The sequence below is a fragment of the Bubalus kerabau genome, chromosome 5, assembly GCF_029407905.1.
Source record: "Bubalus kerabau isolate K-KA32 ecotype Philippines breed swamp buffalo chromosome 5, PCC_UOA_SB_1v2, whole genome shotgun sequence".
Lineage (NCBI taxonomy): Eukaryota > Metazoa > Chordata > Mammalia > Artiodactyla > Bovidae > Bubalus > Bubalus kerabau.
Genome location: NC_073628.1, coordinates 3,544,276 through 3,572,181, shown reverse-complemented (window position 1 = coordinate 3,572,181; position 27,906 = coordinate 3,544,276). Strand labels below are relative to the sequence as shown.

Sequence of the window (27,906 nt, the reverse complement as noted above, 5' to 3'; positions counted from 1 at the left end):
GTCTCTAAGGGCAAAGTCCACGTTTATTCTGCTGACCTCTACTCCTGATACATATCTGGCTTTCTCTGGACGAAGAGATTGACGGGTGGGTGGATGGATGATTGGCGGAAAATGGAAGGAGAAGATGGACGGATGGATGATGTACGGATGGGTAATGGATGGACGCATGGACGGAGGAACAGTCACCTGTTCCTCCCAGGTGACTGGCCGTCACAGTTACCTCCTGCGTCCTCAGTGCTCAGAGTACCTGGCACTGTCCCCTTTTCCGCTCGTTTTCCCTTTGTCACCTAGGGCGGTGCTATGAATCCAGTACGACCACCTAGGACTGTGCATGTGAGCACAATCTGGCCCTCACAAACTGGGCGCTCCGTAAATTTACCCTTTAGCGTCATCTCACTTTTAGGCAGGCTCCGCAGGCGGGCACCGGGCGGAGATCGCGCCTGCGCCAGCGGTGGGCACTGCCGGCGCCACGTGGACAAGGGAGGCCGCAGGATCCGCGGACCCGGCGGGGCGGGGCGTGCCGGCGGGGGCGGGGGCGTGCCGGCGGGGGCGTGCCGGCGGGGGCGGAACCTCCGGGACCCGGATGCGGCCCCGCCCCCGTCCGCGGAACCGGAAGTGGAGCGGGGCGCCTGGGAGCTGCGGGCGCGGCGGAGGCTGGGCAGTGCCGAGCCGGACCGGACCGACCCCAGGCGGCGGTGAGCGGGCTCGGCCTTCGCCGGGCGGGGGAGCGGGCTGGTTCCCCAGCTGCGGTCCCCAGGCGCAGCCACGTCCCGAAACGGGAAGGAAGCGGCGGCCGCGGCGGTCTCGCCGCATTTCCGCTCGCGGTTTCGCGCGCGGGGGGAGCGCGGGCGAGGCTTTCCCGGACTGGGGGCCGAGGTCGGAGAAGGGGATGGGCGGGCCGGGGGCTGAGGGAAGGGGCCGGGGGCTGAGGGGAAGGGGCCGGGGGCTGAGGGGAAGGGGCCGGGCCCGAGGGAAGTCCTGGGGAGGGGGATGAGGTCGGAGAAAGAGGGGCGGGCTGGGGGAAGGGGTAGGGGTCAGGACTTGAGGGGTCAGGGCACGCGGTCCTGAGGGGGCTTGGGAGGAGAGTCCGGGGCCTGAGGGGAGGATCTCCGGGCTTCTGGGAAGAAGGGGCCAGAAGGTTGAGGGGGGCGTCTAGGATAGGAGAGGGGCCCTACAGGACGGGTGCAGGACCTGGGGGTCGGGCGGAAGGGGCAGGGGGCCGGGGAGGGGAGAGGCCGGGCCCCGAGTGTTTAAGGGAAGGGGGACAAGGGCCCAGAGGGTTCTGGGAAGAGCGGGGACCGCCGGGGAGGGGGTCCCAGGACCTGGAGGGTTAGGGGGACGGGGCGGAGAGCCGAAAGGGTCTAGGGACAGAGAGGAGCCCTACCGGAAGCGGGGGTCCCGGACTCGGGAGAGGTCAGGGGGCGGAGGGCCGAGGGGGAGGGGCCGGGGTCTCCCAAGGGCAGGGCGGGCCGCTCGCTCCCAGCTCCCCGGCCCACACCTACGGGGAGATGTTGCAATCAGGTCAGTGGAAATGCAGCGACCGGCGCGGCAGCAGAGTTGAGCGGCTCTGGATTGGGAACAGCCCCTCCTCTGGGTGCGAGCTGGAAGTCACCTGGAAGGGAGTCACTCTCGTGCAAGCTGGGTGCTCCTGCAGAGGGTCTGGGGCGAAGGGGACAGGGCCTCCTTCCCGTGGATTCCGGCCGCGTCGGGCCCGGGGGAGCGGGGGTGCGGAACCCACTTCCCGCTGGACGGAGCTTCGAGGCGTCCCGGGCGAGCGCCCCTCTGGGCTCCGCTGTGACCTGGCCTCCGGAGCTCCGTGGGGGCTTAACCCGCTGGGGCCGACCGCGTGATTGCCCCGCCGCCCCTCTGGCCGGCGCTGGGCAGGGCCTGACGGCGGGTGAGTCACCGCGCTGGTGCCAGAGGCTGGCCCGCGCCTCTCGGGGTGGAAAGTGTTCCCAGACCGAAAGAGGAGCGAGGAGGGGTGTGCGGGGTTGTCCTTTATGCTCTGCTCCACACCCCCTCGTAACTGCAGTGTGCCCCAGGACCTTTTATTTGAAGCATTTGAGAGACAGATCTGTAAAAAACTTAACTTGGGAGTCATTGGTGATTCAGATCTTTGGTCGGTACAGTGCAGCAGGGGCTGGGTAAGCGCACGGTTGAGAGAGACAGTTGGGAGCCCAGGGGTCTGCCCTGTGTTGCAGTGCGCCCGTCCTGGGCCCTTGTCCATCAGGGGTCTTGTCTTCACTGTGCAGGAGGCAGGGGAGAGGGGAGTCCTCTGAGTAATGGTGGTGTGGAGAGTGGGCCTTGTGAGACCTGTTTTCTCTGCTACAATGGAGAGGGTGGGCGAATAGATGGCTAACTCAGCGTGGTATCATCTCCTCAGAGAAACCTTATCGGGTTCCCTCACCCCCAACACTAGGCAGCTGCTAGTCTCCTTTTTCTCTCTGTAGACTTAGCAGATCTGGCCACTCACAGAAATGGGCCTGTATAATACATGGTCTTCTGTGTCCGGCTTCTTTCACTTAGTGTAAGATTTTTCAGTCGTTGATGTTGTAGGGGGTGTCAGTACTTCACTCCTTCTATCGTCAGACATTAGTAACATTCCACTGAACGGATAGACCACCTGCCGCGTGCCTATCATGCCTCGTGTCACAAGGATATTGGGTTATTTTCACTTTGGGCTGTTAGGAGTGATGCTCTGTGAATACGTTTTCTGTATACCTAGGAGTGGAGTTGCTGGGATATATGGCACCTCTGTGTTTAACCTTTTGAAGAACTGCCAGATTGTTTCATCTTAGGTTTCCACCAGCAGCATAAGAGCCTTCTGATTTCTGCACACCCTCCCCAAACTTGTTTGTTTTTTGGTAGCCACCTTAGAATGTGTGGAATGGCATCTCAGGTCAGCTTTGATACGCATTCCCTTGATGGTTAGTGATACTGTCTTTTCAGGAGCGTATCATCCATTTGTATGTCTTTGGAGAAATGTCTGTTCGGATCCTTTCACCATTTAAAAATGTGGTTAATTGTCCTGTTTATTATTGACTTGTTAGAGTTCTTTATGTATTCTGGATAGGTGATTTGGAAACAGTGTCTCTCATTCTGTAAATTGTGTTCACTTTGATGGGTGTCTTTTGAAGCAAAAAGTGTAAAATTTTTGTCCCGATTTACTTTTTTCTGTTTTCGCTTGTGCTTTTGTGTCACATCCAAAGTCTGTTGTCAAATTCAAGGTAATGAGAATCTATGCTTGTTTTTTTCTAAGAATTCAATAGTTTTAGTTCAGACACTTAGGTTTTTTGATCCATTTTTTCCCCCAGTTAATTATTGTGTGTGGTATGAGGTAGGTAGGGGTCCAGAGGCATTATCTTTGGATCAAAAAAAAAAAAAAAAATAGGCCTTCAGTTTTTCAGAGTTATTTTCATGATTTTTTTTAAATTAAAAATATTGAGAGGGAATAGATTATTATAGATTTCAGCCTACTCTTGGGAAGATTTTCATAGATGCTGGATGATAACTGCGGTACCCAGAATGTACTAAGCAACCTACACAATTTAGGATTTCTAAAGGCAGAATTGAGGAAGGCCAGCAGAGCATCTTCTCTCTGATTGCTAATGCATGCCAGGCCACACGTCAGCACAGACAGTGTGTGCCTGTGGCTGGTCTGTTCTGGGGAACAAGGGGATTCCAGTCATCTGTCGTGTCTAGCAGTGCTATGTCTAGTCAGGGCTGTCCTGTGGTCTGAGGGAAGAGCTGCTGAGCTGGTGGGTTGCAGAATTGGAGTCTTGGTCTTATGAAGTAACCCTACCCGTTTGTTAGAGACGCAGCTTGCTTCTCCTTTGCTCCCCGAGTCACCGTTCTTCACGTTCTGATAGCTGTCACTGCTCTGAGTTCTAGCCCTGCCATGTCACCATCCCCTGGGGAGTGCTTCTCATGTGTACATATATATATGAAAGTGTGAGAGTGCTAGTCACTCAGTCACGTCCGACTCTGTGACCCCATGGACTGTAGCCCATGAGGCTAATCTGTCCAGGAATTCTGTCTGCAAGAATATTAGAGTGGGTTGCCATTCCTTTTGCTGGGGAATCTTCCCCATCCAGGGCTCGAACCTAGGTCTCCCGCATTGCAGGCAGCTTCTTTACTGTCTGAGCTACTGGGGAAGCCCTATACACACACTCACACCCACACACACACACACACACACCCACCCACCCACCCAGAGTAATAGAATGTTATTGCACAATTAGGATGAACCAGAAATGGAAAGCTCTCAGGATTTTAGCAAACAAAAATGTACGCTAGCAGTTGAGGCAATGATTTCTGTCTGCGTTAAGAAGAAACTTCGTACAGTTGTAAATAGTTCAGAACTTTTTTATTTCCTGTGGTCTCTCACTGTGGCTGCAAGTCAGCTGAACTCTTCAGTTAGGGAAATGGAAATCTTCCCACCCTCTTCTCACATTTCTTTATAAAACCTTGTTGTGTTGGGGAGGATTTCAGAGCTATTCTAAAAGGACCTCAGCACACAGAGATTTGCCCAGGGTGCCTGTCAGCACATATCCTTCTGAGCTTTTTACTCTTAACATTTTTACAGACAGAAGCTCTCCCCAATGCCTGGGAATTCCTCGTTGGATTACTGCGTTTTCAGCAGAGTTTTGTGAGCGTCTCGCGTCTGCACGTGGAGAAGAAAGGTTTGTGCACCATGAGCGTGCTCATGTGCTCCACTGCGCAGTCAGGGAAACCCCTTTGACAAGGAGAGCGAGGGGTGTTCTCTCCCTACGTGTGCAGAGATAGGGACGATAATTTTCTGGGAGGAAATTTTCTTATTTGAAAAATAAAGTCAATTTTGGTGTTGCCTGTGGTATAGAAAGCGGAGGGGATTCCACACGACCCTGGAGTGGAGGACCCCTGGCAGCCCCCTGGCCCCTTCTTCCTCTTCCATGGGGTTGGGGAGCCCATAGCCATGATGCTGGTGCGAGCCGGCCAGTACTCACCTGCCCATGAGTGAGGCTGGCTTCCAGAGAGACAGGTGGAGAGTGGGCCCTGCGACTTCTGCGCCGCCAGTGTGGAGAAGCCATAGGCCAGGACGTGGCTTTCACCTTGGCCTTGGGTGGGGAGTGAGTCTCGTTGGAGACCCTGTCCTTCTGCATGACTGGCCGTCCCCTCACTGGCTGAGGAGACCATAGGCAACTGGAGTCCTGTGGGTGGGCGGCCCCTTCTCAGGCCAGTGTGGTGCCATGGGCAGTCTTCACTCGGGGAGGCAGAGACTTCTGGCAGAGCGTTTGGCTTTCAGGCAGCTGTGTCTCCATCTGTGAATGGGCACGCTGGTGGTTCCTGCTGCAGCTGAGCCTGGTCTGTTGGCTCTCGAAGACTGTGTTCAAAGCAGTTTGCGTCAGGGCGCTCCCTGCCTTGCTTCACCTAATTAGAGGGGAGCAAGGGTCCCGGTGGGACAGTGTCCAGGGGACTGTGTTGGTCCTGCCTGCCTGGTGGCTCATGGTTCCCTGCCCAGGTGACTTGGCAGGACTCCAGTCTGGGAATCTGAGAGCTGTGCCCCTTGATCCCCCTGCCACCACCTTGGACTTGTGACCTCGCAGAGCCAGGGGTGCAGGTGGACCCGGCTGGGGGTTCTCAGGCCTGTGAAAGGCTCTTGTCCTGTCTGAGTCCACACAGAGCACAGGGAGTGTGGCCCCACCATGCGAGATGGGCAGTGTCCTCAGCTCAGACACCAGGGTGTGGGCTTCTGGTTGCGTGAAAACAAGCCTTCAGTTGCTTCCTGGCCTGGGAGCAGTTTTATGGGGACTTCTGGGGAGAACAAAACCATTTTTCTCATCACTTTCTTTTGAAATCCTGAAAGACTAGATTTTGCCTTTGTAGTTAGGAAGAGAGCAGTGTGGCTCGGCTGTGAGGCTGGGTCATTTTTCTCTGAGCCGATAAGTTAGAGTTTCGGCCTGCTGAGGAGGCAGGGTGGTCTGCCTCGGGGCTGCCCGACACAGAAGTTGGCATTCTGTGTGCCCTGCGTCTCCCCAAGCAGATGGCAAAGCAGCCCTTGACTGATTGAATGACTTGTCAGAGTCTAAGTTAAGAAAATCATTGTTAGGTTTCCAGTAATTATTTTTAAGTCAAAATGGATGCTTTGAAATAAAAATTGTGATAAAATAGAGCAGACCTTACGGTTGGAGATAGTGTCTTCCCACTGTTGTCGGGAGACTTAGCCGGGAGGGTCCCATTGAGTGAAGTAGCACACGTGGCTTTGTTTATTTCCCAGTTTCCTCCCTTGAGTTGAAGCCCGGAATCTCTCTCCCGTGCTTCTGCCCTTTGGCTGCAGTGTTAGAGCTCCCGTGTTAGGTTTCTTTTGATCCTTCCGGTGTCACTCAGGCACGGGGATTATGAGTGACCTTTTTTTTTTAAAAAAAGAAAAAAAAAGTCTATTCGGCTGCGCCAGGTCTTGGTCATGGCCTGCAGGAATCTAGTTCCCTGACCGGGGATTGAACCTGGGCCCCTGGCATGGGGAGCTGGGGGTCTTAGCTGCCGGACCCCCAGGGAAGTCCCACGAGTGGCCCTCTTGAGCACGTAGCTGCCCCCCCTCCCTGTGGGGTCCCGGGCAGAGCATCTGTGGGCCCCTGGGCAGGGCTCTGCCAGCGGCCGTGACCCTCAGCGCTGCTCTTCCAGATGTGGAAAGCCTCAGCCGGCCACACCGTGTCCATCACCCCGGACGATGGGGGAGCCGACGACTGGGAGACCGACCCCGATTTTGTGGTAGGAGCCGCCAGTCTGCCCACCCCTCCTGTCTCCTGAAGTGGGTCCTCCCAGGTTTTTGGTTTGGTGAGGGGTGGGGGCTGTTTCACAGTCCAGGGTGTGGGGGTGTACTCGTTCTTTATTTTCCTTTTCAGAATGATGTAAGTGAGAAAGAGCAGAGATGGGGGGCCAAAACCGTGCAAGGATCCGGGCACCAGGAGCACATCAAGTAAGAGACGTTCTCGACCTTTGTGCGACAGAGACATTGTGAACCGTGAGGGGTGAGGGGGCCCGCTCCCCGCCGGTTAGCCTGAGGCCCTGCCTCTGCGTTGTTTGGTCCCTTGTAGCGCACACAGGAGGTGAGAATGAGGCCTGACGTGTATGCGTGTGTGCATCTGCACAGACGCGCTCAGTGGTTTAAAATTCTCATTGCCGGTGTCTGCTCTACTTTTAATTCTCCAGTCTGGTTTTTAAGCTTGTGATTTTCATCCGGGAACATAGTTACCTAAGTTGTTCTCTCTGCAGATGGGAGGTTTCTAAAGCATGGGCTGTCTTTGAAGACTAGATCAGAAACACTCCTCCTTAATTTGTATTATTTTGTTGCAGTGTTATTCTGTTGTTGTCAGTTGGATACCCTGAGCTGAGTCCTGAACTTCTTGTTCTCGTGAAGGTCGAGATAGGAGAACTGCAAGAAGCAGGGATTGTCCCTGACTTGGCCAGTCTTAACTCGCCACCTCCGGGGCAGCTTGTTTTCTTGTTGGGAGGTGTAGCTAAAAGGGCCTTTGAGAATGTGCTCAGACTTTTATTTCCGGCTGCGCGGGCCTCAGTGCAGATGTGTGCTCCCCTGCCCTGGTTGTGACCGCTTGGGTCGTTCACAGAGCGCTGGTCTTGGCTCTAAGATCTCTGCAGTGAAATGAAGCTCCTCTTGGCTGAGAAGGGTTCAGCCGTTCATCCAGAAAAGTGGGTGAAGTCTGCAGTGTGGGCATTTTAGACACAAGTGTTCCTCCCTCCCTGGCTCGCTGAGCCCACCACCTCGCAGCTCTTCGGAGAAGGGCCTGGGACCGGTTGGAGGAGCTGGTGCTGGGAGCTGCTTCGGGTTCCCTGCTCTGGGGTCAGGCTGGCTGCTGACCTGGTTTTGTCATCTAGGCCTCTTAGCCCTGCTGTCCCCCGTGGTTTCAGAACACGTTGGGGAGGGCAGATTGGAGAAGAAGAGAACTCTCTCTGGTCAGGCAGCCTGTGGGTGGGTTAGAATTCAGAGAACACCCAAGGCAGGACTGCTTTCGGTGCCTGAGGTCCCTCCAACGGTGCTTGGGGGCTGGTCTTCTTCCCCAGCTCGTCAGTGGCTCGGGAGGTGGCCAGGCCTGGTTGTGGTGTTCTGAGCCGCACGTCTGGGATTGCCGTCCGGATGTGGAGATGTGGCTGTGGTGTGAGGTGGCCCTCGGCAGCCCTGGGTGACAGCTGCCCGGCCTGCCTGGTTCTGGCTGCATCTGGTGATCTGTCCCGCGGCTCCTAGCACTTAAAGTGAAAGTGGCTTTTACATTTTAAGTTCTGAAAGCCTCTCACTTCACCTTTGAATGGAAAGCCGGGGTGCTTCACGTAGCGAGAAGCCGTCTGAATATTCCACATCTCTGGGCTCCTGGCCTAGGGTTGTCCGGGTGTGTGCCTGTGGGCTTTGTCTCCCGTTTGCCTCTGGTGACGTTTACGGAGCTGGCTGTCCCGGGTCAGGTGTCTGGTGAACCCGAGGAGCTGTCCTCCACTTGGTGAAATGCCGTCCATGTCGTAGCCCAGCTTCTGTGGGACTTGGAGATGACTCACTGTGTGTGCTCAGACTTGCTTTTTTTCCCCCATTAACCTGTATCTGACTCTGAGAAGTGCTGAAGTTGAGGGCAGCTGGAGGTGCAGTAAAGTGAACACAAGGGAGGCCGGGCTGGGGAGCCACTGGGGAACAAAACCTCACAGATTGCAGAGATGACGTCCTTGTCTGTCCTCTCAGAAAGCCCAGACGCATGTCTTGGCAGTCTGTCTGACTGATTTGTTTGTCTTTCATCTCTTCCCTCCAAGCATCCACAAGCTGCGGGAGAATGTGTTTCAAGAACACCAGACCCTCAAGGAGAAGGAGCTGGAAACGGGACCCAAAGCCTCGCACGGCTACGGAGGGAAGTTTGGCGTGGAGCAGGACAGGATGGACAAGGTGAGTGCCAGCCCACGTGGTGTCAGGGTCCTGGCGTGTTTGAGCTCGCCAGGGTCAGTAGGGTTGTCACTCAGCCCTCCCCCTCCATTGAAAAGTTGGGAGTCCACTTGTTGAGGATGAGATTTGCCAGAAGTCACCCTCTCTCAATTGAGCTTAGCTGAGAAGGGCTGCGGTTTCTGGAAGCTCTCTTCAGTTTCTGAGTTGCTGGGGAGGGAATGGTGTGCTGGGAGTCCTGGAGCTGGAGATAAGGCCCTCCCAGAGGCCAGCTCTGACCAGAACGGAGGCCTGCAGGCGGCTGGCCTGCCGCCTGGGCGTCACCTGTGGTTCAGGCTGCAGCCTTAGCGGCTCCCATCTGCAGCCCAGAGCCGAGCTTCAGCGCCTGCTTTCACGTCGAGGCTAGAAGCAGCCATCTGACTGCTGTCCTTCCACACTTGGTGACCTTCAGAGGAGACCCTGGCCCACCAGGCTGAGGACAGGCAGGTCTGAGGAGGTGGGACTGAAGCTGAACAGAGCCGCACCCTTTGCTGGTATTCGGAGAAGGGGCTGGATCAGCTGGGGGCCGAGTCCGCCCGGCAGAGAGGACAGCAGACGGGGCAGGCGTGCTGCGCGTGCAGTGACGCGGGCGCGCGTCTCCCAGGTTGGGCAGCTCGAGGTGTCTGCCTTAACGCTGTGCTGAGGAGTCAGCTGGGGGCGGGTTCCTCTGTGATTCCACCCCGTCCCCCTTGTGCCCGGATCAGACTCAGCCCGGAATGACAGGGCTGGTCACACTCGTGGGCCAGCACCTGCTAGAGAGAGGGGCGCCCCCCACGACCAGAGTGTCGCCCCTGCTTCCTGCAGTGCTCTGCCTGGTGCTGACTGTTTGATTAGAAATAGGGTCTCGTCAGTGTAAGACCAAGGCCAACCTGGGGGAGAAAGCTGTTTTGATTAGAAAGTTGGGAGAATCGCTAAGCTTTCACTCTGGCCGTATTTTTGGAACAGTTCTGACTTCTTAGTGACGAAGAGGCACGCTGGGGGATCCTTTGCGCGTGCTGCTGCCTCCCTGTAACCTTGTTGATGTTTTCTGGGTGAGACCCCTGAAGCTGCAGGTGGGTGGTCTCTGCCGCAGGTTTTCCGAGGCTGCGGGGCTCTGGATCAGCTGTTAGCTGTGGGCATCAGATCCCGCTGGGAGGGAGGGAAAGGAGCAGCTCCGGACTGGAAAGTAAAGCCTGCTTTGCTCCCTGGCTGTGGAAGAGCGTGCGCTAAGCTGCCTGCAGAGCTAGCTGCCAGCGCTGGTGGCGACCCCGTGGGGATTGGACCCTGAACCCTGCCGCTGAAGTTACAGATAAACAAGCAGGAGAGGAGTTGGTAGTACGCTGGCAGGCCCCTCGCTGGATTGTAGGAGGGCCAAGGTGGGGGTGGCTCCCTGGGGAGGAGCTGGGCTCGGACGAGCCGCCGCCTCGCCCGGCGCTGGGTCACGTGTAGGTCACCTGTCCTGTGTCCTCGGTGTCCACAAAGGCCCGTGACCGCTGTCCATTCTGCCGGGGGCACCTGGAAGCTCCTCTGAGGGCCGGGCCTGGGCGACTGCGGCAGCACGGGGCCGCTCAGGCTTCAGGCTGTGAAGACGGTAGTTTCTTGGCCACCACAGGGTCTCGGGCGGCTCCCGAACTAGCTGTATTGTCTTGACACAAAGCTAGGCATAGATTTTCTGTAAATGAACAAATGTGGTATGTTCCAGAAAGCTTTATTTACAGAGAACCTCGGTGTGGATGTGGGCCGCAGGCTCCAGCTTGCTGACGCAGTGGAAAGCTCGGGGTGGACTGCTCGGTCAGCATGTGGCCTTCAGAGGCCACCAGACCCGCTTCCCTGACCGGGGGTGCTGAGCCGGCAGCAGGCCCCACCGCACACCTGGGCGGGCGGGCTGTGTGGCAGGCAGTGGCGCTGACCGTGCGGTGTGCCTGAAGCATGCCCTCTGTGTTCCGGTTTGAGCCCTGATTCCTGGGTCACGTGCTTTGACAGTGTTCCACCTGAGGAGGCTGATCACTGCCGGCAGCTTTCTGGAAGCGGTCTCAGGAGTCACTGGAGGGCTGCTGGCTCTGTGGTGCTGGTTGGGGCCTGGCCTCCTGGTTCTTCACGCCCAGGCACCTCAGGAAGCCCCCTGTGGCTGGGGTTTGGGCGACTTCTGCGGAGCCTGGTGTGCAGAGGGTTCAGGAACACCTGACTGAGGGCATGGTGATGCCCCTGGAGTCACCTCCCCTGGCCAGCTTCCAGGTTGGGTGGTTTTGTTTGTGTCACCCACACCGAGCAGAAGTGCAGGCTGCCTCGGCGGGGGGCGGGTCCAGTGGGGCAGTGCTTGAGGGCGACTAATGCTTCACTTGTGCCCCTGTTCCAGTCAGCTGTCGGCCACGAGTATCAGTCAAAGCTCTCCAAGCACTGCTCACAGGTTGACTCCGTCCGGGGGTTTGGAGGCAAGTTTGGCGTCCAGGTGGACAGAGTGGACCAGGTGAGTGAGGCGGCGTGGGCAGGCGGCCCCACCTTGTAGACTGAGCTCGCTCCAGGTGTCCTCTGGGCGTCTCGGAGTGGCGCAGAGGTGCCTCGGACTGTGGGGGTGCAAGGTGGGGGTCCCGAGCACAGGCTCCTAAGGCCAGCGTCTCGGAGTGGCACAGAGGTGCCTTGGACTGTGGGGACGCAAGGTGGGGGTTCCCGAGCACAGGCTCCTGAGGCCGGTGGCTCGGAGTGGCGCAGAGTTGCCTCGGACTGTAGGGGTGCAAGGTGGGGGGGGGGGGGGGGTCCCGAGCACAGGCTCCTGAGGCCCCGCCCGCCCCTTCGCAGATGCTCTGAGATGACTGGCTGTTTGAGAGGCGAGAGGGTTGTCCCCTGGTTGCTGTAGAAACCCCCATGTTGGTGCCTGCTCGTCGAGTGGCCCTGAGATGGCCTTCAGTGTGTCCTAGGGGACAGTGGGGACTCCCAGTCCCTGCCTGTGTCACAGTGACAGAGGGTCCCCCTCACACGCGCTTCCAGGGCTGTGCTGAGTGTCTGATGCTGTTCCTCTGGTCCGAGGCCCTGGCTCAGGGCCGGCAGCCCCCTCATTTTATGTTGTAGCATTGAGAGCTGCCTCGCTCATTGTCTGGGGCGGCCCCTGGGCTTCAGTGTTTCAAGGTGTGCAAATTCAAAATACTGGTGCTTTGGGCATTAGCTGCAGTTCAGTTCAGTCGCTCAGTCGTGTCTGACTCTTTGCGACCCCATGAACCGCAGCGCGCCAGGCCTCCCTGTCCATCATCAACTCCCGGAGTTCACTGAGACTCACGTCCATCGAGTCAGTGATGCCATCCAGCCATCTCATCCTCTGTCGTCCCCTTCTCCTCCTGCCCCCAATCCCTCCCAGCATCAGAGTCTTTTCCAGTGAGTCAACTCTTCGCATGAGGTGGCCAAAGTACTGGAGTTTCAGCTTTAGCATCATTCCTTAGGAAATAAAAAAATAAAAAAGTACCAGTAACATTGTTTCATGTTTTTTAAAATGTCATGTGTCATGGATCCAGACATTGAAATCTGCATCTCCTCTTTTTCTGTAACTGCAGTCTGCCGTGGGCTTCGAGTACCAGGGGAAGACCGAGAAACACGCCTCGCAGAAAGGTGAGGTGGGGCAGATGCAGAAAGCCCCCCTGCTTTTGAAGGGCAGGAGTCCCTCGCGGCCTCACCTGGAGGGGGCGGGACACTGCCCTCCCCTTAGGTGTCTGGGGTGTGGTGTGGCGGGGCCCCCGTCAGGCAGCGGCGTCTTGTGTCTCCTTATTGCCTCCCTCTCCCTCCTCTGAGCAGCGTTGCCTCGGGCAGTTCGCTCTTAAGCTTGGTTGGCAAAGCAGACTCTCCCCTTAGGATAGTGACCAGAGCCGTTTCGTTGCTGATGTTTGCACGGTGTGCGAGCTGTCGTGAACACGGTGCTGGCTGGTCTTCATGAGCTTGTGCTCACTCGTAAGCCCTTTCTGAAATGAAAGCACATCGCTTCCTCAAAGCGCTTGAGGTGTTTTTTGTGAGCTTGTTTGCTTACACCTCTTGCAGGGCATCCGATGACCAGGGAAGTAGCCGGCCTGGGCGCGCTCTAAGGGCAGGTCCGTATGGTCCACCCAGCCCAGGGTGTTGGCGGGCTCTGGTCTTTTCTAGAAAGACGCACGTGGCCATGTCCCTTTCTTCACACGCTGAGCTTTATTTGAATGGTTACTTTCCAAAGTGTGCCCGTGGCTCACCTCTGCCCTCCATCGTCGGAAGGGGCCAGACTGCAGGGACACCAGACGACGCGCCCCGTCTGACGGCGGGCGGCTCCTCGTGCTGCCTCTTGCGCGCCCTTGTCTCCTGGTGCACTGCTGCTGCGCTTCACTCCTGCTGCTTTAAGCGGAGTGGCGTTTTGCCCTGACACGCTTCTTCCTGCTGCCACCCTGTCTCCCCAGACTACTCGAGTGGTTTCGGTGGCAAATACGGCGTGCAGTCCGACCGCGTGGACAAGAGCGCCGTGGGCTTCGACTACCAGGGCGAGACGGAGAAGCACGGGTCGCAGAGAGGTGGGCGGGAGGGCCGTCGTGCACCCCACTGACTGTCGGCACCCGCGGCCCCTCCTCGCTCGTGCGTTTACTGACACAAGCCCAGGGAGCTCCCTCTCCCTGTGCCAGCCGCTTTATGTTTTATTTATACAGCTGTCTCAGCTTGAAGGGTTTGGACATCCCTGTTCTTACCTGGTCGGTGTAGGGGGTTTGTCGTCGTTTCGCTGACTGCTCAGTCCTCCGCTGTGTGAACACTGTGTAGTTCCTGAACTGTTCCTCTCTGGAAGGTGGAGTTGAGCTCATTTCCAGTTTTGGATGTTCAGAATTGACTGCCGTGAATATTCCTGTCCTGTGTCTTACGCACGAGAGTGGTTATTTAAAAGATAAGTTCTAGCGGTGGAGTCGCTGAGTCAAGCATGTCGAACTTAAAAGTTTGCTGGATGCTGCCAGGCTGTCCTTGGCGGCCGGCCTGACCCTCCCTTCGCGTGGTGCCCCCGTTGGAGGTCAGTTATAGCGCTCTGCCCACTGAGGTGCGCGTGTGTGGAGTTGGACACATCGACTCGACCCTGCTGCAGAGGGTGAGGTTGGCTGCTTCTCTGCATGGTGTGTTTTATTTGGCCTGTGCACTCGAGTTTTTGAATCACTGGCGACATAGAAACTGAGAGCTCTGGAGATTCGTAAATCTCCAGAATTTTAAGAATCAAAAGTGAAAGCCACCACTGGCAGCACCCATGACTGGGCGTCTCTCAAGGGAAGGGCTGCTGGACCTGAGGGCGTCGCTTCCCTTCTGCCCAAGGGCCCGCCTGCCCTGGCACTGGCCGCCCCTCCCTGTGCCGGGAACACACGTGTCCGCCTGTGCCCTGTGTGCACATGCTCTTCAGGACCCGCTGTTGGATCCTGTTCGTTCTGCCAGACTCTCTCCCCAGATGCCCTTGCAGAAGAATAGCTACGCCTCCAGGAACCTGGGGAGCAGAGGCGAAGCACCTGGAGCAGCGCAGCTGTCCTTGGCAGCTCTGGGCCTGCTCGGGTGGGGTTGAGTCCCCGCTCACGGGTCTGTGACGGAGCCTGCTGTGTGTGAAACAGCTATCTAGTATTTATGGTGACTTAGCCTTGAGCGGAACTTGAGTTCCTAGAAGGTGCTCCACGTTGGTGCTGTCTCTTTGGAGGTGCCCCATCTCGTCTCTGCTGTAGTTGAGGAAGCAGGGTGACTTAGTGTTCGTTTAATTTTTGCTGCCCTTCCTTGCTCTGCGCGGGCTTTCTCTAGTTGCGGTGAACAGGGGCTGTTCTTGGTTGCGGTTCACAGGCTTCTCATTGTGGTGTCTGCTCCTGTTGCAGAGCGCGGGCTCTCGGCGCTCAGGCTTCAGCCGCAGCAGCACGCAGGCTCGGTAGTCATGCCGCACGGGCTTAACTGCCCTGCGGTGGGTGGGATCTTCCCAGACCAGGGATTGAACCCATGCCCCCTGCATTGGTTTTGCCGGGACTGCCAAGGAAGTCCCTGCCTAGAGTGACCTTCTAAAAGACTGCTCCTGTTGCTTACCCTTGATTTCAGAAGCTTCACGTCAACTTAGTCTTCATGCCGTCTTTTGGACTAAAGGAGAGAGTTACTCATTCGCTATATGTGCTACTTTTTTCGGTTCTTCTGTGCATATAAATAATACTTTTAAGTGTTTTCCACATTTGCAATCTTAGAGTAAGCCTTAAAGATTTTTTTTTTTTTCAATTATTTACTTACTTGATTGCTCTGGATCTTAGTTGCCGTATTTAGGATCCTTATTGCAACTTTTGGAGTCTAGATCTCTGACCAGGGATTGAATCTGGGCTGCCTGCTTTGGGAGCGGGAGTCTCAAGCCTCTGGACCCCCAGGGAGGCCCCCCTGGTGGTGGTGGTTGTTTAATTTGATTTATTTATTTTTGGCTGCACTGGGTCTTCGTTGCTGTGAGGACTTTTCTCTGGTTGCGGCAAGCAGGGGGCTGCTCTAGTTGGGATTGCACGGGCCTGTCCGTGCCGTGGCTTCTCTTGTCGCAGAGCGCAGGCTCTAGGGCGTGTGGGCTCAGTAGCTGGAGGTTTCCGGACTCTAGAGCAGAGCCTCGGTAGTTGCGGTGCACAGGCTTAGGTGCTCTGCAGGGTGTGAAATCTCCCCGGACCTGGAATCCAACCCATGTCTCCCGCAATGGCAGGCGCATTCTTTACCGCTGAGCCACCAGGGAAGCCCCCTTGGTTTGTTTTTTTGAGTGGAATGATAGCAGTCCTTCCATCCAGAATGCTGAGGTTACCAGCGTGCTTGCTGTTCCCACGGCTGGTGTGTGGACAGCGCTTTTTCTTGTCCGCAGATTACTCAAGAGGTTTCGGTGGCAAGTACGGCATCGACAAGGACAAGGTGGATAAGAGTGCCGTCGGCTTCGAGTATCAAGGCAAAACCGAGAAGCACGAGTCCCAGAAAGGTGGCCTCAGCTTAGCTCCTTCCCCAGCCGGCAGCTCTTAGTGTGCGGGTAACAATCAGAACAGGCGCGGAGAACCAGAACACGACCCGGAGGCCTGAGGGCAGACGCTGTGTTAAACATGGAACTTGAAAACAGCACGTCCAGACCAGCGCTGTTAGCGTAGGAGCCCAGCCCTCGGCCGTCCTGTAGCTCTGACACTGGAGCAGGGCGGCAGCGGCCCCCCAGTCGCCCGTCTGCATGTGGAAGAGACCCCGCGGGCTCCGCAGTGCTGGTTGAACAGCACGCTTTGGGTCTTCCTTCGTGGGGTCCCATCTCTGTTTATCCAGGAGACCCAGGTTGTAGCTGAGGGTACTTCCTGGCTATGGTACGGGGAGGGCCTTTTAACAAAGGTCACTGGAAGTTTTACCAAAGGTCTGGAGCAAGCTCACACACAGGAGCAAGGACGGGTTGAGCAAGTTGTGCGTGTTTAACTTTGTGAAAAACGTGCTTTCTCCCTGTTAGGCAGGCTGCCTGTTAATCCTTGATTGTGGCCTTTTGTGTTGTCTGCAGACTACGTGAAAGGCTTCGGGGGGAAGTTCGGTGTACAGACGGACAGACAGGACAAGTGTGCCCTCGGATGGGACCACCAGGAGAAGCCCCAGCTGCACGAGTCCCAGAAAGGTGCATTCCCCCCGCGACCTTCCGGAGCTCAGATTTGTTCACAGGCTCCTATGCGCTGGGCCTTGCGGTCCTTGGGTTGCAGTGTGTCGTGTCTTCCCTGGGGGGCGGGGAGGGTCCCTGTGCCTCCCTCGGCTTTGAAAAGACCCGTCCGCCTGTAGTGATCCCCTGGGGGGTTGCGGTGAGGCCTCGGTGCCCTGGAGCCCCGGCTGCCGCCGCAGTTTCCCAGGGGCTGCTTCTGCCCGCATGGGTGGCTGAAGGGGTGGCTCTGTGCTCCCAGCCAGGAGGCGGGTTGTGCCCCTTGGGAGAGTGGCTGCCAGAGCCCGGCTCGCGCCCTCCCCAGGCGGCGGGTCCAGAGCGGGGCTGCCGCAGGGCTGGGGACGGGCCACGTGTGTGACGTGTCTCTTTCACGTGTGCAGAGACATGTGCTCTTGTCTGCAGTGCAGGCAGGACCCTTGGATGAAGCTCGGAGCCTGGCATGGCTCTTCCCAGCCAGCTCACAGACAGGTCCTAGCCTGCTTTCGGGCCGTGGCTGACCCGTTCAGATTTCATTTGTCCTTCCACCTCTTGAGCCCCTTGTGACCATTGGTGATGCCAGGAGCTGGCTCTGTGGCTCCCTCACTCAACAGGGCTCTCGTTTTCTTGAAGCAATGTGTTTGATTCCTGCAAACCTTCTACGATTTTAACCAAACTTGTTTCCTCTCTTGGTTGTTTTCTCCATGGTCACCTGTGGATTTTCAGATTATAAGACTGGTTTCGGAGGCAGATTTGGTGTTCAGTCCGAGAGGCAGGACTCCTGTGCTGTGGGGTTTGATTACAAGGAGAAACTGGCCAAGCACGGGTCCCAGCAAGGCACAGTTGCTTCCCAGCCCCAGCCTGCCCTTGCCGCGCCCCCGCTTAGCACAGACCTCAGGCTCGGCCCCTGGTCACCGCTGTCACCGCAGGGCTGGGCTCTCCCACACTGCTCTGCGGAGCAGGCCCCCTGCGCACTCTCTTCCCCACTCACTTTTTTCTCACCTGTAACCTCTGGGGTGTGTGCTTGGTAAAAGGGAGTGTGAACTGCAGGTGCCTGGCCTCCCTCGGCCTCCCCCGGCAGCTCTCGCTGTTGACACGGGTGCTGTGACTGGAATAAGCCGCCTTCCTGCCTCTGAGGCTGGGAGAAATGTGTTCGGTTGAGTGTGATTACTGGCCTTGGACCAGAGGGGCACAGGGCAGGCGTGTCCACATGGTTTGGGGGTCTTAGTTGTGGGGGTGTTCTTTGGAGTTTTGTTTTTCGATGACCCTGTCTGCATGTAACTCCTTCACAACGAAGCAGACAGTAGGTACAGGAAGCTAGAATCACAGGGGTTCTGGGTGTGTGTTCACGTACAGGAAGCTGGAATCACAGGAGGGTCTGGGTGTGTGCTCAGGTTCAGGAAGCTGGAATCACAGGAGGGTCTGGGTATGTGCTCAGGTTCAGGAAGCTGGAATCACAGGAGGGTTTGGTGTGTGCTCAGGTTCAGGAAGCTGGAATCACAGGGTCTGGGTGTGTGCTCACATACCGGAAGCCGGAATCACAGGAGGTTATGGGTGTGTGCTCACACACAGGAAGCTGGAATCACAGGAGGGTCTGGGTGTGTGCTCACACACAGGAAGCTGGAATCACAGGAGGGTCTGGGTGTGTGCTCAGGTTCAGAAAGCCGGAATCACAGGAGGTTATGGGTGTGTGCTCACACACAGGAAGCTGGAATCACAGGAGGGTCTGGGTGTGTGCTCAGGTTTAGGAAGCTAGAATCACAGGAGGGTCTGGGTGTGTGCTCACACACAGAAGCAGGAATCACAGGAGGGTCTGAGTGTGTGTTCACACACAGGAAGCTGGAATCACAGGGGTTCTGGGTGTGTGTTCACATATAGGAAGCCAGAATCACAGGAGGGTCTGGGTGTGTGCTCAGGTTCAGGAAGCTGGAATCACAGAGGGTCTTGGTGTGTGTTCACGTACAGGAAGCTGGAATCACAGGAGGTTCTGAGTGTGTGCTCACACACAGAAAGCTGGAATCACAGGAGGGTCTGGGTGTGTGTTCACGTACAGGAAGCCAGAATCACAGGAGGGTCTGGGTGTGTGCTCACACACAGGAAGCTGGAATCACAGGAGGGTCTGGGTGTGTGCTCAGGTACAGGAAGCCGGAATCACAGGGGTTCTGGGTGTGTGCTCACACACAGGAAACCGGAATCACAGGAGGGTCTGGGTGTGTGCTCAGGTACAGGAAGCCGGAATCACAGGGGTTCTGGGTGGTGCTGGGAGTCCAGATGAAGATGTGCTTATGCTCAGCGCAGTTCCCTCAGGGCCCAGACACGCAGTTGGCCGGGTGTTGTGTCCTGAGAGGCCCTCAGCCCGTGTTCAGGGAGGGAGGCAGCGAATCCCCTGGGGCTGACCCCGCACACCACATGGACGTGGCCTTGGCTGTGTGTGGCGTTGATGCTGCACGGCGCTGTGACCGTCTCGTGGGCCTGTGTGGCTGTGGCATAAGTGGGGCTGATAGACGTCCATGGGAGTTTTCTCTCTTTCAAAAGAACGAGAGAAACTGCGCCTCAGAGCCTCTCTTTAAAGCTGGATAGGGCAGGATGGCAGCAGCGGGTGAGGCTGGGTGGAGGCTGTGCTGGGAGGTGCGCCCTGCCTGCCGCCCGCGCCCGCACCCTTGCCCCGGGAGCACGCGGAGCATGCCCACCGCTTCCTTGCCCTCCCCTGCTTGCCGCTGGGATCCCGGGTGGAGGCACACTCGCCTCGCGGGCAAGGGCTCGGGGTGCCGGGTCCTCACTTGCATTGCTCTGGGTGCGCTTTCCGGGGTGTCCGCGTCTGCATGCACCTGCTGTCGGTGGCCGCTGGTCCTCAGCCCGGGGCTGAGTGCCATGTCGTCACGTTGCAGACTACTCCAAAGGCTTCGGCGGGAAGTACGGGGTGCAGAAGGACCGAATGGATAAGGTGAGTGGTTCTCCTAGCTCGGTGTGTCCTGCCGAGGGCTGGGGGTCGGCCACTGTTCCGTGGTGGTCTTTGGCCTCCGGGGGCATGCCTGGCACATCTTGAAAAGCCCCCAGGCAGGTGTGTGTCATCCCCGTGGCGGTGGGGGTAGCTGACCCAAGCGCTGGGCTTCCCTTCCAGTGTCCCTGGGTCCTCTCCTGGACTTCCGAGGCTGCACGGTGGGGTGGGTACGGTCCCTGTCGTGTTGTAGAGCGGGGCCTGGGGCCCGTGGCCAGGTGGCTGTTGGTGCTGAAAGTGCTGAGCTTGAGCCGCGCTGGGAGCGGAGCTCCTTGGTTACTCTGGCCGCCTGGTGGTGGCTGCGTCTTGGAGAAGGCGGCTCCACCACGTTTCTGTCACTGCAGGGCTTGTGACAGTCCACCCAGAGCCAGCGTGACCACAGGCTCCGCTCTCGGCTCTCCCAGGGGCGCCCTCCTGACCCGTCTCAGGGTCTCCGTCAGCCAGCCCTCAGCACGTCAGATGGTTGGGGGTCTAGTCTAAACTCCAGGGCATCGGAGGGGCGGACCTGCGAACTGTGCGGGGCCGCCCCCACCAGGCACCTGTCGGCTCAGTGGCTGGAGGTTGCGGCTGCCCTGCCCGTGGGAGTCTGGACGAGCGGGCCTGTCCCCGCCGAGTTCCCTTCCCCCAGACTCCTGGCTGACCCCTGGGGCCCCATCCCCTGAGCGTGTGTGGCCCCGGGCACGCGGCTCTGGCCGCAGGCGGTGTCCTGAGGAAGCAGAGCTGCCGCTCACTGAGGCTGGGGGCTGAGGGCCTGGACACCGGGCACTGCAAGTGTGTGGGATACGGCTGGGGTGTGCAGCCAGCAGCCCCCTGGCCGCAGGGTAGAGAGTGGGTCTCGGGGAACCTGCCAGGCCGTGGCCCCAGATAGGAGGCGGCGTCAGTGGTCTGACCACGTGCTTCCAGCCGGGGCTGGAGGTGGGTGCTGACGCCCCTGGGTGTAAGGGGTGAGGGGGACAGAGCGGGCAGGGCCTCCCAGGTGGCTGTCAGGGCTTCTGCTGGGCTGGGGAACTGGGAGGGCAGGCAGGGCTGGTGAGACAGCCTGGGCGGGCTGCCAGGCAGGGCAGGCAGTGCTGGTGGGGTGGGGGCCTACAGAGTGTGCGGGCAGAGGCCGTGTCTGTGGGATGACGGCGGGAGAGGAGGCTGGGAGGGCGCTTGGCAAGGGTGGGGGGCGCCACCGAGACCATCCTGGGGGCGGGGGGAGGCTGTGTTCTCTCCCCGCACAGCAGAGGCCTCTGGACTCCCTTGTAAACACTGGGTCTCCTCGGTGGTGAGCACTCAGGAAGACATGCTGGGTTTATGGTCGTGAAGATGGGATGTTAGTTTTTCTGCCCGTTTTGAACAGTTTTCTCGAATTCGAGAGGAAGGTGCAGAGATTTCCCATGTGCTCCCCAACACACACACCCCTTGCCATGAAGCTGTGTTGAACCTGCGTCTCAGGTCGCCCGTGGTCGGGGGCGGCGTTGGGGCTCACCTCTGGGCTGTGCGTCCTGCGGGTCTGGATGAGCGTGGATAACATGTGTTCGCCACTTTACACTCCTGCGATTTTCACTGTTATAAACCCTTGGCCCTGCTGACTCCCCCACACATGTGTCTCTTCTCTGACGCTGATTCTGGGGTCACCAGCCGGGGTGAGTTGGTGCACTTTCTATGTCTCTGTTAGTGTGTGGACTGGTGAGATCTCTAGACCCGGGCTGGTTCCCCGGGAGGATCTGGGGCCGGCTTAGCACCTGTGCAGGTTCAGCAACTCTGCCGGCCGCAGGGGAGGGGACCTGGGCCCTCCTGACCCCCGCTCGTGTCTTGGCAGAACGCCTCCACCTTTGAGGACGTTGCCGCGGTGTCCTCGTCTTACCAGAAGACTGTCCCTGTTGAAGCAGGTGAGTCCTGGCAGCCCTGAGGGCTTTCCCAGGAGAAGTTTTGTGCAGTGATGTTGCAGGGTGGTGCTGGGGCGGGAGGAGGGTTGACAGGAGCCGGCGGAGCGTGGACGGAGAACCTGGTCGTCCGTGGGTTGGGGCACAGCAGGTGATTACCCATTGTAATCAAAATTCAGGGAAAACCACGCCCCAGGGAGTGTCAGATCGGCCTGCGTCTCGCCCAGGTGCAGGTGTCTCACCCGTCTGCCGGGGTCCTTGAGGGGTGCCCGGCCGTCCTGTTTCGTCACAGGAAACATCATGGGGGTGGAGCTCAGAGTCAGTGCTTCTGACTGTTTGATCGAGGGCCTCCCTAGGGGCGTATCTTCCTCGTGTCTGGTGGTAAAGGGCGTAGTGATGTTTGGAGCATGAAAATGTTCCCGTTGCAGGGCTCTGTGCCCATGTTCCCACTGCACGTGCGGCAGACACAGCAGCGAAGGCTCGTTCCTGGCGGAGGCTGGGCTGGCAGCCCAGGGGGTTCGTCCCTGCTCAGCCAGTCGGTGCCTGGGTCCCGGGGAAGGGCCCCCGGGCCAGCCCGGTGTGGGGGCGATGGCCGGCGGTACTCTGGGTAAGTCTCTCCTTTCTCTGTAGTGAACAGCAAAACAAGTAACATCAGAGCGAACTTTGAAAACCTGGCGAAGGAGAAAGAACAGGAGGACCGGCGGAAGGCCGAGGCGGAGCGGGCGCAGAGGATGGCCCAGGAGCGGCAGGAGCAGGAGGCGGCGCGGCGGCAGCTGGATGTGAGTGTGGGCGGCGCGGGGGGGCCGGGAGCCCCGGGCCCTGCTCGCCCGTCTCCAGTCCGTGGGGTTATTGTAGGCACAGCGCCTTCTCGCACTGACGGTTTCAGCCGCACAGATGGCCCAGGTTCTTGTCCCCAGACGTGGGACAGCTGACCTGCCCGACAGCCCTGCTGACCCAGCCCAGGGTGACTGCCCGCCTGTCCTCCCCTGTGCGGCGGGCAGCCCGCACGCCCTCGGCTGAGTCCGTGTCCACACGTCTCCCTGGCACTCTGTCCCCACCCATGCCCCTGGGGAGCCCGCCACCTCCTTGGGTGGAAGCTGCGGGATACAGGAGGAGTCCCCGTGAAGGAGCAAGTCTGCGGGCTCTTGTCTCTGTTGCTTCTGGAGCCCGGCTCTGCAGGTTGCTCTGTGATTCTTTGTAGACTTTTTGCACGAGGGAAAGTAGAGATGGGAGCTGTGAGAGGTGAGAAGGACGGGGCGGCCCTTCTCCTAAAACCCTTCTGAGTGGACTGATGTCCAATGGCTCTGTGCCAGTCTGTCACCCCCTAGCCGGGCGGCTGGAGGCAGATCAGCTCAGGGAGCCACAGCCATGCCCTCGCCCGGGAAGCGGGTGTGGAAGCCCTAGACCCGGGTGGTGAGGAAGGGCAGAATCTGCGGTAACGCTTGTGGCGTCTTATGGGTCGTAAGGCTTTATTTAGACCCACAGACATGGGTGGTTGGGGCTCTGAAGACCCCATCAGGGGAGGGTGGGGGCGGAGGCAGGCACTGCGCAGTGGCAGGGAGTGCTGGGCGGGGATTCCAGACGCCCTGACACACGCTTTGTCACATGTGATGAAGTCGGATAACTGCAAACTCATAATTACCTTGTATCGTTCTTAACTGCCAGGAACCTCAAAGCTCTCTCTCCTTCAGGTTTTTAGCTAGGCGTTTGTAAGTTTTTCTTGGTTGTAGGTCCACACGCTGAGGCATTTTTCTGGTGGTTTGGTTTCCTTTTTATGTAACACCTTCGTCTTCTTATGACTCGGGAGTGTAATCCCTGCAATCTGATCTGAAAGATGCGGAAGAGTTGGAAGACTTGAGAAGAGAGGTTTCTGGTGGCGGTTGTCCCTCGATTTTGCTTTTGAGAGTCTCTTGCTGTCCCTGCTGCCGTGTTGTCCCTCGCTGCATCCAGCCCTGTCCCACCGCCTCCCTGTGTGAGCCCCCTCGGCACAGTGTTGCTCCAGAGCCCTCTGGGCCGTGAGCGGCACTCCAGAGGCAGGACACGGACCACATGCATCGCTGGGCAGGGGCCGTGGATGCCTGACCGCCAGGTCTTGCGAGCGAGCGTGCCCCTGGGAAGGAATGTCTCTGTCTCCAGCCCTTCAAGGACACTCGCTGCCTGGGGGTGTTCTTCGCGGGGTTTCTAGCACCTGGGGGACTTGTGACCGTCCTGCTAGTGCAGACGACTTTAGCTTCAAAGCAGCTTTGCTTCTTCCTCCGGCAGCCTGAGAACGAGCTGACTGTGTGTCTCTGCGTTTCAGGAGCAGGCCCGGGCCCAGAAGCCCACTCCGCCCGCGTCCCCCACACCCCAGCCGGCTCAGGAGAGACCACCATCGAGCCCCGTCTATGAGGTTGGTGTTGTCATTGGGTTTGCCAGTGACTCTCTGACTCCTGGAGACGCCCTTCCCAGCCCAGCGCCCTGTGGATGGGGTCTCTGCCTGTGCTTGTCGGCGACCCAGAGAGCAGGCCTCCTATGTGCGGGGTTCGCACCCCTTGCCTTCCCCGCCCCGCTGCGTCTCCTGATACCGGGAGCCGGAAGTCTGCCCTTTCCCTCCCTCTCTCTGCCACCACTCCTCAGCTCCCCTCTCCCTGGCCCTTTCTCCAGAGTCCTTGGTTCCTAAGACCTGCTCCTTTGATCCCTGGTCACTGAGCGACCTCCCTACCCTGCCGCCAAAGGCCCCTGTGGCCCCTCTCCCAGAGCAGCTCGGCCCCCACATGCACACCCACACCCCCAAGCTTGAGTCCCCTCTCTGCCCCAGGGTCCTGTCCACTCGCCCGTCTTCCCGCAGCACCTCAGATGTCACCTCTCAGGGTGACTTGCTGAGCCCCAGGTGCACACACTAGTTTCACTCGGAGGGGTCAGGGGTTGGGAGAGCTGTGGGCGGGGCTGGCCTTGCGGGTGGGGTTTTATAACTGATGCCATGGAAAGGGGCCCTGTGTAAGCCCCCCCCGCCCCGCATGCCCCACAGCCGGGCCAGCCTGCCTGAATCACCCGATGGGTGGGGGGCGCTGGTGGGGGAGGCCGCCCCCGCCCCACTGACCTGCTCAGGGTGGGCCCCCAGCGCAGCAGCTCCTTCCCTCCGGTCTGTGCCCCCGCCTCCAGGGGGCGCTGCCAGCAGGAGCCTGTCGCTGCTGTGCTCAGCTCTCGAGGGGCTCCTGCGTCTGGCCAAGGTACAGCCCTCCTGCCCGCCTGCCCGCACCCTTGCCACCCTCTGGAAGACTGGGGCCTGACTTCTGGCCCTTCCTAGAGCTGCTGCATGTGGGCACCTCGCCGCTCTGACCTGTGCGGGTGCCCCAGGCGCACCCTGGCCGGGCTGGCGGTCGGCTTGGGGCTGTCAGCAGAGCGCCCCTTGCTCTCGTGCGGGCTTGGCGGTCACGCCCATGCCTCACCTCCGCAGTGTTGGTGGGGATGGCACCTGCCATGCGCGGGCTCGTCTGCTCCAGCTGGAGGGCTGGGGTGCCGCCCTGGAGCTGTTGTCAGAGCCTCATAGGGCTGGGGGCTCTGGGGGTTTGGGGTGCCTTGGTGGTCTGGGCCCGAAGGGGAGCAGGCCAGACCTGCCCCAGGAACGCGCGTCTCTCGTGGCTGGCAAGTCCTTAGTGATGGTGGGACTCGGGGTCGGGGTGAGAGGGGATCCTGGGGAGGGGCCCCGTCAGGATGCAGGTGCTCGTAGGACGTCGGCGGGTGACCCGCCTCCCCCCGTGTCTGTCCCGTGTCAGCCAGGGCTGCCAGGTTTCCGCGTGGCTCTGGGCGGTGGGGCCACGGGAACTTGCCCTTGACTCCCCAGGACGCAGCCGCGTTCCGGGCTGAGCCGAGCCCCAGCAGAGAGCCTGAGCAGGGCTACAGCGTGGAGACCACGGAGTACCCGGAGGCCTATGTCTCGGAGGGCGTCTATGAAAGCACGGAGGCGCCGGGCCACTATCGAGCAGGTGTGGGGCCTCCTGCATCACGCCTCCTCCGCTGCTTTTCCTCTGCAAACCTCCCCTTTCCCGCGGGCTGAGCTGCCCCACCTCAGCTGTGGCCCCAGTCCCGGGGGCTTCCAGGGAGACCCCTGCCCATGCGGGGGGCACTGAGGGGGTGGGCATGGAGGACGGGCTCCTGCTGTCGTCTTTCCCAAGGGGAAGCCCCGGTGTCCGGAGGTCACAAGGTGGAAATCCCTGGCACCCTGAAGGTGGAGTGGGTGGATGAGCGTGGGGTTCCCTTCTGTATGTCTGGGCCCATTCCCCCTCGGGGAGTGACATGGGAATCAGCACGAGAACCTGCCCAGGGCAGAGCGCTCACCTCCCCAAGCATGACGGCTCGCCGTTCGTTTGTTCATGGCACGGACGTTTCCTGACAATAGTGCTGAATATTTGAAATTTTAAAAATTATACCCTAACAACTGTCCCAGTCTCAACCCAGATGATCCCTCTGTGGGTTCGCTCCTTGGGGCGGCTCCTCTTGTTGGTAGGAGGGGCAGGCAGCTCTCGGTGCCCTGGGGCCGCTGACTCCCGACTGGCGACTCCCGGACCTTGGGAAGGGCTGTCTGCCGGGAGTGAGCGTGGAGCTCTGGTTCTCTCTCTGACTTGGCCCTGGTCTCTTCTAGAGGAAGGTGCCTATGATGAATATGAAAACGACCTTGGAATCACTGCCATCGCCCTCTATGACTACCAGGCTGGTGAGAAACTGCTGGTGGGCCAGAAGGAGGGCTGGGGGGGTGCGGGACTGGGGGCTTCCAGCAACTCCTCTCTCAAGAGTTAGGACTCTCAGAACGCTATTTACAGTTTTTAAGAAGAATTTATATTTAAACAATTGCAAGGTTATAGAAAAGTTGCAGATACAACGCAGGGAATTCTGTATCTTTCTCAGTCCCATTCCATCTGGTCTGGGTTAGGGTTTTTTTGTGTGTGCTGAATCTTTTAGCTGTGTGGGCTTTCTCCAGTTCTGGGGAGCGGGAGCTACTTTTCATTCTGATGTGAGGGCTTTTCATTGTCGTGGCTTCTCTTGTTGCAGAGAGTGGGCTCCAGGGCGCTCGGGCTTCAGTCTGCAGCTTGTGGGCTTCAGTAGTCGGGGCCTAGTTGTTTAGTTGTTCCATGGCACGTGAAATCTTCTGGATAAGGTGTCCAGCCTGTGTTGGCAGACAGGCGGTTGCCCACTGTGCCCCAGGGAGGTCGCGGCTCAGGGCCTTGCGTGAAGCGCTCGGCCGGGTCTCTGTGGCTGCCACGTGCGCGCAGAGCTGCCCTCCCTAAGCAGGGCGCGCCGGGACCCCTCCACCCCCGCGAGCCTCCACCCCAGCACCCTGCACCCCCGCGAGCCTCCACCCCAGCGCCCTGCACCCCTGCAGAGCCTCCGTGTGAGGCTGCCAGCGCGAGAGGCTGCTGGCGGGTCTTCCTCCTGGCGGTTGGCTGACCCAGAGACACTGAGGGTGAGCACTGCTCTCTGGCCTCCTCTGCAGCGGGTGACGATGAGATCTCCTTCGACCCCGATGACATCATCACCAACATCGAGATGATTGATGACGGCTGGTGGCGCGGGCTGTGCAAGGGCAGGTACGGGCTCTTCCCCGCCAACTACGTGGAGCTCCGGCAGTAGGTGCCTCGCCCCCGCCACGGCCGCACCAGGCCTGCCGCCTCTTAGGGTGCGGAGGGGCATGTGCACTCCTGCTTTTCTATTTAATACTTCTGCTGATGCTTTTGGAAATGTTTACGCCCCAGAACTTGCTAATATATTGTAATCATGTTTCTTGGAGGACCCGCTGATTGTTTTTATGCATTTAAGGTATTTTCTTTTTTTGCCAAATCGACTGTGGCGTGGAGCCACTTCGGTGACCTTCAGTCCCGAGTGCGGGTTGTCCGTGCCTCGCTGTCGGGAGGCAGGACCACCCCTTGTGGTGGGGGCCTCGTCCTGGGGGGTTTGGAGAAAGAGGGAAGGGCCTGATGGGAAGTTAGCATTGCAGGAAAGCTCTAGAAAGCACTGGAGCGTTCTGGTCTTGTGGAGGCGCTGCTCTTGCTGTAAAGTCCTGCGGTGGTTGCTAGGTTTTGCAAAGCCCCGCGTTTCTCCTCTCGTCCTGGATGCTGCGGGAAGGCAGGTCCCTTCCCCCGGGGAACCGCAGAAACGCTTCCCATCAAGGGAGCAGTACTCTTTCTGCCAAAATAGCATGTTAAACGACAGCAAAATGTAACAGATTGACGTGCCTGAGAATGTGAAGCGAACAAGCGTGAGCTCTCCTGGGCTGCTGTGGGGAGCCCGTCCCCTGGGAGGGGCTGGGAGGCCTGCTCAGCAGCCTCCTGAGTGACCATGTGGAACTGTTCGGGTGTTGGGACCTCAGTGACCACAAGAGACACGTTTTCTTTCCTGAAGTGCATTTGCTTTACCACGGTTAGGTTGGGTTTTATATGCAATCCTTGTATCTAAGTTTCTGTAGCACACCTCATAGGTATGGTTTTTTTAAATTAAATATTCAAAATAAACTTTTTTTGACCCACTT

General features: G+C 58.7%; 1 protein-coding gene across 7 annotated transcripts; it reads left to right on the top strand.

Annotated features, from left to right (window-relative positions):
- The first annotated feature begins 66 nt into the window (after nt 1-66).
- CTTN (cortactin) lies at nt 67-27,906 on the top strand. 7 transcript variants are annotated; one of them, XM_055580560.1, is made up of 18 exons: nt 67-85; nt 4,586-4,682; nt 6,661-6,747; nt 6,882-6,955; nt 8,788-8,917; nt 11,286-11,396; nt 12,472-12,526; nt 13,336-13,446; nt 15,756-15,866; nt 16,416-16,526; nt 17,265-17,375; nt 19,427-19,482; nt 21,341-21,410; nt 22,035-22,183; nt 23,704-23,793; nt 25,228-25,369; nt 26,026-26,097; nt 26,875-27,906. In XM_055580560.1, exons 3-18 carry the CDS (start codon nt 6,661-6,663, stop codon nt 27,009-27,011), a joined length of 1,617 nt encoding a protein of 538 aa, XP_055436535.1. In that variant the 5' UTR covers nt 67-85; nt 4,586-4,682; the 3' UTR covers nt 27,012-27,906. The 7 variants fall into 7 exon arrangements, with proteins under 7 accessions (XP_055436535.1, XP_055436534.1, XP_055436539.1 ...); XM_055580559.1 differs by lacking the exon at nt 67-85 and adding an exon at nt 582-695; XM_055580561.1 differs by lacking the exon at nt 67-85 and adding an exon at nt 760-876.